The 12066-nt window shown below is 43.9% G+C and overlaps 2 protein-coding genes across 4 annotated transcripts in view; one reads left to right on the top strand and one right to left on the bottom strand.

Annotated features, from left to right (window-relative positions):
• ACO2 (aconitase 2) overlaps nucleotides 1-5421 on the bottom strand; it is a 24975-nt gene extending 19554 nt beyond the window's left edge. Inside the window, exon 1 of the mRNA XM_040061575.1 lies at nucleotides 5273-5421. Coding sequence (XP_039917509.1) covers nucleotides 5273-5308 — 36 coding nt within the window. The 5' untranslated portion in view covers nucleotides 5309-5421. The remainder of the gene's footprint in view (nucleotides 1-5272) is intronic.
• On the top strand, nucleotides 5418-12066 carry PHF5A (PHD finger protein 5A). Of its 3 annotated transcripts, none has more exons than XM_040061579.2 (5): nucleotides 5418-5472; nucleotides 6839-6862; nucleotides 7694-7806; nucleotides 8176-8342; nucleotides 11361-12066. In XM_040061579.2, the coding sequence occupies exons 3-5, from the start codon at nucleotides 7713-7715 to the stop codon at nucleotides 11448-11450; spliced, it is 351 nt and encodes a 116-aa protein (XP_039917513.1). In that variant the 5' UTR covers nucleotides 5418-5472; nucleotides 6839-6862; nucleotides 7694-7712; the 3' UTR covers nucleotides 11451-12066. The 3 variants fall into 3 exon arrangements, with proteins under 3 accessions (XP_039917513.1, XP_039917512.1, XP_039917514.1); XM_040061578.2 differs by lacking the exon at nucleotides 5418-5472 and adding an exon at nucleotides 5481-5701; XM_040061580.2 differs by lacking the exons at nucleotides 5418-5472; nucleotides 7694-7806 and adding an exon at nucleotides 5490-5701.

Below are 12066 nucleotides of genomic sequence, written 5' to 3'. Positions count from 1 at the left end.
TATTCTGCATTTTTATTTGTTGCATCAGATCCCTTTTTCTTTCAAATGAGAAATCTGCTTTCAGGCAATGCTGAGCCAATTCTCAAGAAAGCACCACACTCTTGACACTTCAGAGATGTGGTGGAGAAGAAGCAATGCCATTTCTAAAGCAAACTATCCCTAGGTTAGGCAGGGTCCCTCCTAGGGACTGCTACAAAATACTGCTACAAAACTTACTGTATTTCCACAAGGACACTTTGGTGTATAAGCCTGGTCTACAATGTAACACAGAGAAGCAGAAGCAAGATGTGAAAAAAGCACACCAGCCCCACCAGCCTGGCTGCATTCAGGTGCTCTTTTCCCCACTCTCACAAAAGCACCCTCACATTTCTTCTCCAAAGCCTTGTACTTACTCTACAGGTGAGTTAACTGCATGACAGGTGAACTATACCGTGAGCTGAATGCATCAGCAGAAAGTGCCAGGGGGAAAAAAAAAGCACCCAAATTTCACTGGGCAGCCTCCAGAGTTAGACAGTTTCCTGGAACACGAGAGAAGGGCAGGCTATGTCGAGGTGCCTTTACAGCACCTGACCTGAAAGAGACAGATCAGTGCCCAGGGCTAAAAGCTCTCACGCAGCTTTGAAAACTGAGTCAGACAACAGCCTCCAAAAAAACTTCCAAGGACTTGGCACATGCATTTCTTACATGCTTTCAAAGTCTCACTCATCTGCATTAGGAGTCTCGAAGCAGACTGAAGAAGAGTTCAGAGTTCTTCCTCCTCCGCTATTACACCTTAATCTAAATCACACTTTTTTTATTCATCCACTACTTCAGAGTTACAAAATTTTGATAAGTACAGGTTAATATATGTAGCTGTTCTACACTAAACACCCCTTTTGCATGTGATTGTAAATATTCCTTGTTCAGAACACAATCATTGTAGCTACCACTGTTTGGGATTTCTTTTAAAACCACTGTCAAAAAATTAATTAGTTAATTCTTTAAACCTGTGCAAGCATTTTAATGTTTCCCTGTGAATATTTTTTCCAGCTTTCTTGTTACCAGCATTGAAAAGATTGCCTGAAATAATTACAATCAAAGAGACATCACCAATTTTTAGCCAAATCTTTTGTTTTACTGTCCTTTTGACAGCACTTGTTAATATCTTTTGCAACAAAAATTTTGGGAAAGTGAGCCATGATCACACTATTCAGTGCACTAGCAATAAAGGTGCAATCTGCATTTATACCATACTGTCCTAAGCCATTATACAAAGAGCTTTTGGTAGAAGCAGTACAGACCTACAGCAGCCGCACAACACTGTTATGAAAGAATATCTGAGGAAAGTGAACCTGATGGTACAAAGAGGGCACTGCTTCTCCATGACTGCATGGGAAACCCAGTCATCAAATTTCACTGTGATGCACTTTAATCTTAGAACTTCCAGAACTTGTCACAGGTGTCAAACTTAAGACCTTTCCTTCTTCCACCAGCGAAAAAAAAAAAAAAACAAAACAACACAAAACCAGAACAACCACTCACATAAAATCAAACACCACCCAGCTTCTCATTGTTTAACATACAAACTAGGCAAAGCTGCTCTTTATCTAGTAGCCTCGTAACTTTTATGTTTGCTTTGTCCAGGCCCTTTTTTTTTTTACCTCATAAGATATTCAGTGTCTTGTGAAAGTTTCCAGCTGCTAGAGTGGCTGGAAAAAAACCTACTGAGCTATTTAATCACTGATCATGGAAAATTAATCTTTTTCCCAGGCCAAGAAATGTATTGTGGTTTAATCCAGTAATTTCTTCTTAATTAATCATAGAGAAGAACAGATATGCAAATAAAAGTAACAGCAGAGGCTTCGTAGCATCTTAATCTTGCCTGGGACCAAAGCTGATTAAAACATAAATCTGAAGCATTGCACTCCAAAAAAAATTACAACAAAACTTTTCAAACAAAATTCAGGTAAAATCTTTTATGTTTGAACACACATGTCTATGGACCCTTTCACTCCATGAAATGGCACAAGGAAATGTAGTAGTATTTTTTCTAATACTATGTCAGCGTTCAGCTGATAATCACAAAATCAGATCTACAATGTAGCTGAATCCTGCCGACCACAGCTTCAGCCTACCGGAAGCAGGAAGAGAGCACGTTTAAGGTGAAGGATTCTGTCTGAACCTGAAGTCTGGAAAACTGAAGGTCTGTTTCTGTGATGGCCACTATGACCCAGGGAAAATAACTGCCTAGATCAATCAGCTTCAGCAGACCGGACAATCATTTTTCTCTACCTAAGAATTTTAAAAGGCACCTATTTAAAAAGTGCCATCTTCATTTTACTGAGATATAAATCTAACCCCATATTTCTGCTGGGAATTAATCTGATTCAATATGGTTGTTCTCATGTTTGCACCCAGCAAGTCTCCACCACCACCCACCATCAAGCTTAAACTGCCTGGTTCAAAAGTCTGATCTCTCCTCACAAAGAATCTACAATATATCACTCATCACACCTGTCTATTCTCCACCCCTGTCCTTCCATTGCATCCTCAGAAACGGAGTGGCAGAACTGCAAGATTAAGGAAAAAGTCACAAGCCTGACAGTTCCCAGCTTCACTCCCTCTCACTCTTCTCTGAGAGGCAATGTACTAGTGCTTTGCGGGGGCTTCCATGGTGTTTTTTTAATAAGTAGTGAGAAGTCCCTTGAGCCCAACAGCCAAGGGAAGTAGACAGCCACCAATCTATAAATTTTCCCTTTTATCCAGGAACTGTTTATTTCCAGGCTGACCAAGTGACCTCCTCTCACCTGGCACTGAATCCCTTATTCCAGTTTGAGTGCCCTTATTCAAATTTCAGTAAAAGGCAGTAATCATAACAGGGCTCCTAAGACTATTGGTATTTTACGAGGTGAAAGCTTCCTTAAAAGACAGAAGAAAGCCAGTCTAATAAATGGGTCATTATTTCTGAAATCTCTGTAAGGAAGCTAACACTGCTCTTTACAGATTTTAAGGTAGCTATCTTGCATTTAGCTCATTACAGTGAATGTTCCAGGATGCAAGGGAGTCTGAATTCAGGAAATAACTTGCATTTTGGCAGTCAGTAAGGCAGACGAGCCCAGTGAGCAAAAGCTCATCTTCAAAAGAGCAGCAACTGTGTTACATGCACTCCTATCTGGGAAATCTGTCCTAGAAATCCCAGCTGAAACCCAAAATACCATCTTTCCTCATCTTCCCTGATCTAAGAACACTGGCCAAGTTTCCAACATTTACCATGATTCAGCTGAGGGGCGGGGGAAGAGTAGTAATCAAATTGTAAATGCAGGCTCATTTTCTAGACCCACCTCAAAAAAGCAACCAAAATTATGGTTCTGAAGATCAGTTTAAACCTGGCCAGCATTTCTGCCAGATACACAAAGCTGCCCATGCATAATTTCAGTACTTACCCACAATGCCTTCAAACTCAATTCAGGCAGTTTAGAGACTTAGAGTCCTCCCTTTCAGTCAATCTTGAGCCAACGTGGCTCAAAAAATGAAATGCTACAAAAAGCATTATCTCAGGTAAGCAGAAAAGAGATCTTGACCCTTTGAGGCTATTAGAACTATACTTTAAATAGGACAGTCAGTCCAAATCAGGCTAATTCAAATTTATTTCCCTCAGGGGCCAGTCTTCTTTGCAGTTCTAGTTTCAAAACAGTTCCAGGATGGGAGGCAAACAGGACCAATAGTAGTAATATGTGCCATGGTCAATGCTAGCACTATCACAATGATTGACACGACGATGCTCATATTCATTAATCTCTAGGCTGCTACACAGGGCAAAAAACCCTGTCTCCTAAAGACATCACCTAGAGGCATGTTTGATTACCGTCACAGATTTAGTCTTTGGATGGGAGGGTGGGGGGCGGGGAAATAATATGCCACTACAACCTCCTGGAATACTAAATTCCCCATATCAACTGTGCCGGCACAGCCTTTGTTTTGCATCATACAATATTAATTTTAGCAAATGACTGCTTGTTCTCATGCAATGTCACACCATAAAACAAGAACCAATTTATTACCCTAATAAAAGACCTGCCTTCAATTTATGAGTAGTCATGTCTGTTCAAGGTACAAACTAAAAACTTTTTAACAACTAAGAACAAATAGACCAACCTAACTAAAATGGTGCTATTCTGTAACTTTCATTCAAATTTAAAAACCCCTACACTTTTCCAAAACATCTACCTCTAGAGTAAGACAGTAATAACAAAATTGGAATAAAGATTCACAAAAGACCTTCAGAATACTAAAAGCCAATCAAATTCTTAATTCAGTTCCCTAAGAAAGGGGAACACATTGGCCAAGGTCACAAATGGCAAACTGAGAAGTTACACTGCCTGCCTTTATCACAGGGAAGCAAAGACTTCCTTATCCCTCAGCAGCCCTAAACAGAAAATTGCATCTGGTAACAGAAAAAAAGCACCTTACTGGCTTTAAAAGATCATGAAAACTTTATTACTTAATAGCCGCTAAACACAACCAAGTCTCAAGGAAAGCAATCTCTGTAGCAAGATCATATTAATGGCAAAGGTGAGTTTTAGAGGTCATGACAGACAAGACAGAGCCTTCTCGGGAAAAATGGCAATTTATGAGCCTGACCCGCTTGCTTCTCCAGCCTTCCTAGCTCCCATTTATACAAATATGCTGGCATCTTTGTCACCCAGGGGCCTCTGTTCATATTAGGAGGTTTTTTGAAGCAAAGTAGCCAAAAGACAGCTCACTCACACAAGGAGTCAGTCACCTTGTGCTGTCGTACGCCCATAAGGGGAAGTAATACAAGACGAAGGAAAGAAAAATGCTTGCCCCGGGGAAAGACCTTTTATTTCACCGCTCGGGCTCGAGCCCTCGGGCTCTCTGCCCTGCTAGGCCGGGGCTTTGATAGCGACTCCAGCCCACCGCGGCGGGGTCCGGGCGGACGGGGGAGGCGGCAGCGCCAGGCCGCGTCGTTCACCTTGCACTCACCTTGACGACCGGCCGGGCCCGGTGGCGGGAGACGCCCGGTCACAGGGCCCGCGCAGCGGCCACGCCGCCGCCGCCAAAGCCGCGGCCGCCCTACCATTGCCATGGAAACGGGGAGAAGGGCTGCAGGAGGGACACGCTGACCTACACGCGGAGGCGGGGACGGCACGATTCCGAAGCTACAGGCGTGCGGCCGCCGTCCCAGTCGCCCAGCGGGCAGTAATCTTGTCCCTGTCGCAATTCCCGCCGCCCGTCCCGCCCGCTGCCTGCCCCGCCCGCCGCCGCCGCTCACCCTCAGCCGAGCGGTCAGCACGCAGTACGGCGCCATTTTGTTCGCTGACAAAGATGAAGTCGCGCCGCGATGGCGTCACGCAGCCCCTTTGAGAGCTCCGGCGCGGGTGGGGGGCGTGGCCGGTGGGTCCTGGCAGGGAGACACGGACTTCAGGGAATGGGTCGTTGGCTGCCACGCGGAGCTCCTCTTGGAGGCGGAAGGTTAGAGATGGAGCGGTTTTAGAGGGGAAAGTTTATCGCGGCATCCTCCGGCGTTTTCCCGCTCGGGGGAGGTGCTTTGGGAGGCGTCGCTCACACCCCGGCCAGGACCCGAGGACGGCGCGGCGGTGAGGGCTCCGTGGGGCCTCAGCGGCAGCGTTGGGCGAGTATCGCTTCGCCATGGCCAAGCACCACCCGGACCTCATCTTCTGCCGCAAGCAGGCGGGCGTCGGTGAGGCCTGGAGGATAGGGAGGGGGATGAGGATGGGGGGAGTCCCTTCGTCCCTTTTCCCGCCGCGGGGCGAGCGGGAGGTGCGCGCGCGGGCCCGTTACCAGCGGCCGTTGGGCCCGGCGGAGGGCGGGGGGAGGAGGGGTGGGCGCGCCACCCGCTCCTCTCTCCTTCCTTCCCTCCCTCTCTCCCTCCCTCTTTTATTTTCCTTTTGTTTCAACGCCCCGCCGACCGTTACGGATCCAGCAGCATTTGGGATCTTTTTCTGGCTGCGAGACAAAAGTTATCTTCCGAGTTATCCCTGTAATACAGATAACGGGATTTATCCTTGTCGCATCTGAGTCAGAATTAGGGTCGAGGTTCAAAGATCTCGTACACAAGATTAGAAGTTGAGGTATCCCTTCCAGGCTCTTGTCACGCCTTGGAAAAGCAAATTTAAGGAGCAGCTTTCTGCCAGATTAGTAAACACTAAACATTCAGCTGCGCTGTCCATGGGAAATCTCTTTTTAAAATAGTCAGTGCTTTTAACCATCTATCTACGTTGAAAAGTTACGTCCTGACAAATCACTTCCGCTAAATCACTATTTAGTCTCTCAGACTTCAGCTAAATCACTATTTAGTCTTTGTGAATGTGGACGTCTAGTCTTTGAAACTCGATATTTATGGCATTTATTCAAGTTCCTAACATCATTGTTGTGAGTGTCCCATACAAGTGACAACATTTCTAAGATACATTTAACTACCTTCATGTTCTAAATCAAAGAAGGTGCTTGGGCTGCTTTAAACAAACACTTGATTTTATCCCCCCCCCTCAAACTAGTGTAAAAGCTGTGCCAAGACTTGTACAGCATTTCCTTCAGTCAGAAACACTGGCTGTGTTCGAAATGGAATGATGAGTGTAGGTTTTCTTACTGCAGAGGGGTGTCATTGTGCATTCATACTGCATCTTTGGTCTTGGTAAATGTCTCCAGGAGGATATATATTGTTTATCATGAATGTTTGTATTTGTGCTCAAACTGTTTAACCTTTAATTTTTTAAAGGACTGGTCATTGCAGAAGATTTGACATTCAAGCTTGTAGTTACTTAGATCTTTCTCCTGCCTCAAATAATATTTTTCTTCTTTTTTTTTTTTTTTGCAGCAATCGGAAGACTCTGTGAAAAATGTAAGTATAGCGTCCACATTTAGTTGCTTACTCTGAGAAGGGAACCTTAACGATGCAAGTGTAGCTCAAGGAATACTTTAAAAGTTGCAAGTTCAAACAGAATCTCACACAAAGGTAGGTCTAGCGTACCTGCTGCCAGCATTTCCAGTGGCTGAGGCTACAGTGACTGCTTCATTGGATCCTTATAATCTGTAACACCAAAATATCATTTCTGATCATTTCAAAGCAGGCGAAAAGTGCATTTTTGGATTCTGGCTTCATTTGGCTTTCTGGTGAGAAAGGTTCCCATTAGAATCTAGTAGAAGAAGAAATGGAAGGCGAACACCTAAAGTTAGAGCAGGAAAAAACCCCAAGGAATCAAATGCTTAGCTGTGAAAGAGGAAAAAAGAGTATGATCTGTTGTTTGATCATGTAGGGGAATGGAACAAATGAGATGAGTAGTTTGTGAATCAAAAATAGTTTAAGTAAAGTAGGAGAAGGACAGTCTGAAGCAAGAAGATAATTTTCAAGAGCACCTGACAGTGAAACAGATTCCCATTGCTAGTAGCTGAGGGCTGTCATGCCAGAGATTTAAGAGCAGGTTAGGCAAGATGACTGTGGGAGTCAGGATTAGATGCATTGGGAACTGGTAATAGGATATGAAATCTTTAATCTGTAGGTCAGTGTTTTAGTTAAGGTCCAGCTCAGCAGAAGCTGTCACTGGCATCTGATGGCTCCTTGTCTGTATGATGCGAGTACTTGAATTTCCCTGAGTTCCTTGTGAGAGTGCAAGAGCAACTTTTGTGAAATGGTTGCTTATGCCAGTTTGCTCTTTCTTTGGCATTCTCGCAGATGAAAGATTAAAGGGACCATGAGTACAATCTCTTATGTCATTGAGGATAGTAACTCCAGACTTTTGTTGATGTGGCACTATGGGAGAAGCTTACACTTCTGCTTCTGTGTAGGTAAGGACTCTAGTTCTTCAGTCTGGCTTTTTTCTTTTGCAAGTGAATAAGTCAGGAAAAGATGTAGAGTAAAAGTGGTGGTACAATCTAAGCAAGTCTTAGCTAATCTCAAGGAAGTAATTTTGGGTTTCTTCTCTTGACTGTGAGTGTATGACTAAATTTAAGAAAACCCTCAAAAATCACGGCCCTTGATCCTCTCAAGTCTGTGTGCAATACAGAGTTGAGCCCTGTGCCTGCAAGGCACATTTCTGCAGTTCAGCTGTACTGTCTTTGAGTGTACAGGAAAGTTATTTGACCAGGAAGCTTTTCCTCTGACGTGGGGGTGGCAAAAAAGACATTGTGTAACCAAAGGCTGTTCTGTGCTCGCAGGTGATGGCAAGTGTGTGATCTGCGACTCCTACGTGCGGCCCTGCACCCTGGTACGCATCTGTGATGAGTGTAACTATGGCTCCTACCAGGGCCGGTGCGTCATCTGCGGGGGGCCCGGAGTGTCTGATGCCTACTACTGCAAGGAGTGCACCATCCAGGAAAAAGATGTAAGTTGCCATCCCAGCGACACATGCTTATCACAGTAGCCATGCTTATGTTGAAAGGGCTTGGAGCTGCCAAAATTAGTGCTGGGACGATTGGCACTTGTTTGTGATACCTCAGACCTTTGTTCCCCTCTCAATAGGTCCCTGTTATTGCAAAGCATTTTGGGGTATTGTAACTCTCTTCATTCTGAGGATCTCTGACTGTTTTGCACACTCAGAGTTAATTTCCTCTACACACTGCTTGTTACCACTTCAGGTTGTTATCTTACTACAGCTCCAGCCTAGGTTTCACCAGGATCAGAGATATTGCAGGCACTGCAAGGCAGTGGCAGGAGCCATTAGAAGTCCATTATGAGCCACTGATTAAGAGCACATATGGTACTGTAAGGGCAGTGGAATCAAAACCTTTGTTTTTCTTTGAATAACAAGGTAAAGTTGGTCCTTAGTGTCAGTGGCTCCACTGGTAATTGTGTTTTTCAATTTTGATGCTTCTTGTATAAATTCAATGAGATACAATTTATATTTTCTTATTCTTTTCTGAAATGGTCTATATTAAAGCTATCTCTCTTTCTGCTAGTGCTTTTTGGTGTAATGGTCCCTTTTGTCTATAGCCAGAGCTATCACCTTTTTATAATATTGCGCTGAAATCCACTGCACATGTGAAAAGAGGCAGCTGTTCACCCCCTGTAAGGCTTTTGTTAATAATCCAACACAATGAGTGCAGGACATGAACTGCAACAAAGCATTAGAAAGACCTTACAGAAGAACAAGAACATGATGCTTACAGTTCTGCTATCCCAGAATATAGCTGGGAGAGTGACTGTTAAAAGTTGTTTGATGCTTTGCAAATGTAATTTTCTACACACCCTAATGACTGTGAAGAACATGCTGAGAGAGTGGTTCAGAGTGATTTACAGGAGTGTCCTCAGCTAAGTGAGTTGCTGCTTTAATTCTCTCCAGTGCCTGTTTTCTCTAGAGGCCTGCAGCCAAATCCAGAACAGGAGCAGGTCCTCATTTGAATTTAGTTATTAGATCTAACAGGACCATAGGCTTTCTCTCTATCTAAACAGGGATATAAGTGCTGCCATGGGGATGCTGCCTCCTACTTTATAAATGCTGTGAGAAGGAGCAGTTTTGTTCAGTTGCCTTTGGAATCAAAATGCCTGGCTTTATAAGTAGTGAGTAAAATAGGCTTGGTTTTATTTTCATCAAATCATAGAGATTCCCAACAAGTGTTTTTCATAACCTAAGATCACCTGTATCTTATGTTTGGCTCAGGTGTGAAATAACCATCTGGTCTTTCAGGGAGGACTGTAGAAAATATAGACCTAGAGGAGAGTAACAAGTCTGGGGTATTTTGACACCTGGATGAATGCTGCTGTGAGTGAGGAAAGTTGCTCCATAGAAAACTCAGATGTTACGTATTATTGCAGATGTGAAGTTGCAGATCTGAAACAATAGATTTGGCATGATTTGTTGCATGATTGAAAAGTGCTGGCATAAGCATAGGAAGCCCAGAAGGAGAAAAATTAAGTGTTCTGCTGCCTGTCATAATTACGATATCTGGTGCTGATGTGAATAAGAAAAACAGATGGGCAGAGCTCTGTACCTGAAGCTTTAACAGTCCAAGGTTTCAGGTTCAGCACTTTCATCATCCTCAGAGAAAGACTGGAAAAGATAGTGAAGCAATAAAGCAAATAAAATGGACGGCAGAGGTGGAATGCTGTTGGGCACAAAGCAAAGGACCTGGTTACTCTTGGTTCATTTATTCTGGTGAAGGAAGGAATGAAGTATTGTTTCAGCTCACTTTGATCTGTGGGTAAGGGCCAGAATCCCACCTTGTCACCCAGGACATACGTGAGTTGCCAATAGTAATCTTTTCTTGGAGAAGGGTCATGAGTTGTGTCCTTAGGAGGAGGTGGAAGAATGAACAGAGCCCTGCAATAAGGCTGTCAAGATTTGAACAGACTCCATGGATCGTGGGAGACAAGGCTTGAAAGAGTTCTACTATTGAGGATCAAAATGAAATAAGGAGACAGTAGCTAGAAAAGGGTTGTGGCAGGTATATGGGGGAGGGATGATTTCTGTTTCCCACCTCTCCTGTTTTTCCTGTCATGCAGATCCTCACCACCAGGTTGCATTTCTGCAATGGGAGCCAGGCAGCTTGGGTGCAGATTCTACAGCATCTGACATCTGCCCAGGGGCTTTCTAAATCTAATGCACTCAGGCTTGTACTTCAGCCAAGGACATGTGTTCTTCTGCCTGCTGGGCCCCTCACAGCTGCCATGGCCAGCCATAATGTTTTGCCCTAAAGAATTATGCAGATGCTGGGCTCAGGTGGCCAGTGGGCAAATGTTCCCAGATACACTAAGGACAGATACCAATACATACCAAGTGCATTTCTGATTTGGTTTTGCAACCACACCTCTCAGGAGGGTCTCCCCTACTCCCCTTGCTTTTCTTGTGGCTTTTTTCTCATCCTTTACTGGAATTCAGGTACAAAAACTTATCTCTGTAGCTGTTGGGAGTAGCTGACCCTACAGCCTCTGCAGTAATCGATCCGGGATGCAAGAGATCTGAGATTCAGTTCTGCTGTTACAGCTGAGCGGTTCCTAAACACGAGAATGGTTTGGTGACATCTAGAGCAGCAAGATTCTTATTGGCTAAGGAGGGGAAAGGTTGTTCCTCTGGATCCTAGAAGTCCTGCATTAGAAAGTCCTGATTTAGAAATAATTCAGTCTTGAGGCACAGCGCATCCTTTTCATTAAATGGCTGATATTACATGAGCTGTTTTCCATTTCAGCCCCAAGGGAGAGTAGGTCCTGCAGTAATGCTGAAAGGACTTCCATACTCTTCTCTGTTCTACTGTCTTACTGGTAACCAGCACTGGAGAGGAATTTGTCTGTACAGGTGTTTGAAATGTGTTGAGGACAGGGCAAGGAACGTGGGAACGGAGAACCTACTACAACTACGATGTTCTGTGTTTGCCCATTTCCTAACTTGCGTTTTCTTTTCTTACAGAGAGATGGTTGCCCTAAGATCGTCAACCTGGGCAGTTCCAAGACAGACCTTTTCTATGAAAGGAAAAAGTATGGCTTCAAGAAGAGATGATCCTATTCATATGTGGCTACTCCTACTGGGTTGGCAAGAGAGTCTTGGAACATCTCTGGACTTTACTCGTATTGAAAACTGGTGATTATTTTTTTCTAAAGCAGTACAAATTCAGTAATATACTTGGGGAAATAACAGACTGAGTAGGGACTGAAACCTGATCAACACCAATGATGAGAGAGGGCAAATGAAAATTACTGTCTGTTGCCTTTGCAGAAGCTCTGCTAGTAGTTGTCCGGCTCTCTATACAAAACAAAGTGGGCAAGCACTTACACATAGAGGAGCTTTGTAAAAATGGAAAATGTTGTTTATAGTGTGGAGAAACACTTTGAGGTTGTTCTTACTGAGCCTTCTCTCAATTTTTTGAAATTGCCCCATCCATCAGTCTTGAAGAACAGAGTATTAATCCGCTCCCCTCCTCCCTTCCTCCAGTATATTTCCATGCTGCCCTGTTTTGTAAGGAATCTACTCATGGCTGGTATTTTCCTAGGGAGAGCACAGCTGTTTTCATGTTTTCTTTGACAGATAAATCCAAGGCCATTTCTTGTAACCATTTCTGTAGGATGCATACCAATAAAGCTTTTTCTTTGGGGTTTTTATTTTTGTACAACAAGAA

Source organism: Hirundo rustica, chromosome 4 (assembly GCF_015227805.2).
Source record: "Hirundo rustica isolate bHirRus1 chromosome 4, bHirRus1.pri.v3, whole genome shotgun sequence".
Classification (NCBI taxonomy): Eukaryota; Metazoa; Chordata; class Aves; order Passeriformes; family Hirundinidae; genus Hirundo; species Hirundo rustica.
Note: the sequence above shows the minus strand (reverse complement) of the source record. Positions and strands in the feature narration are given on the sequence as shown.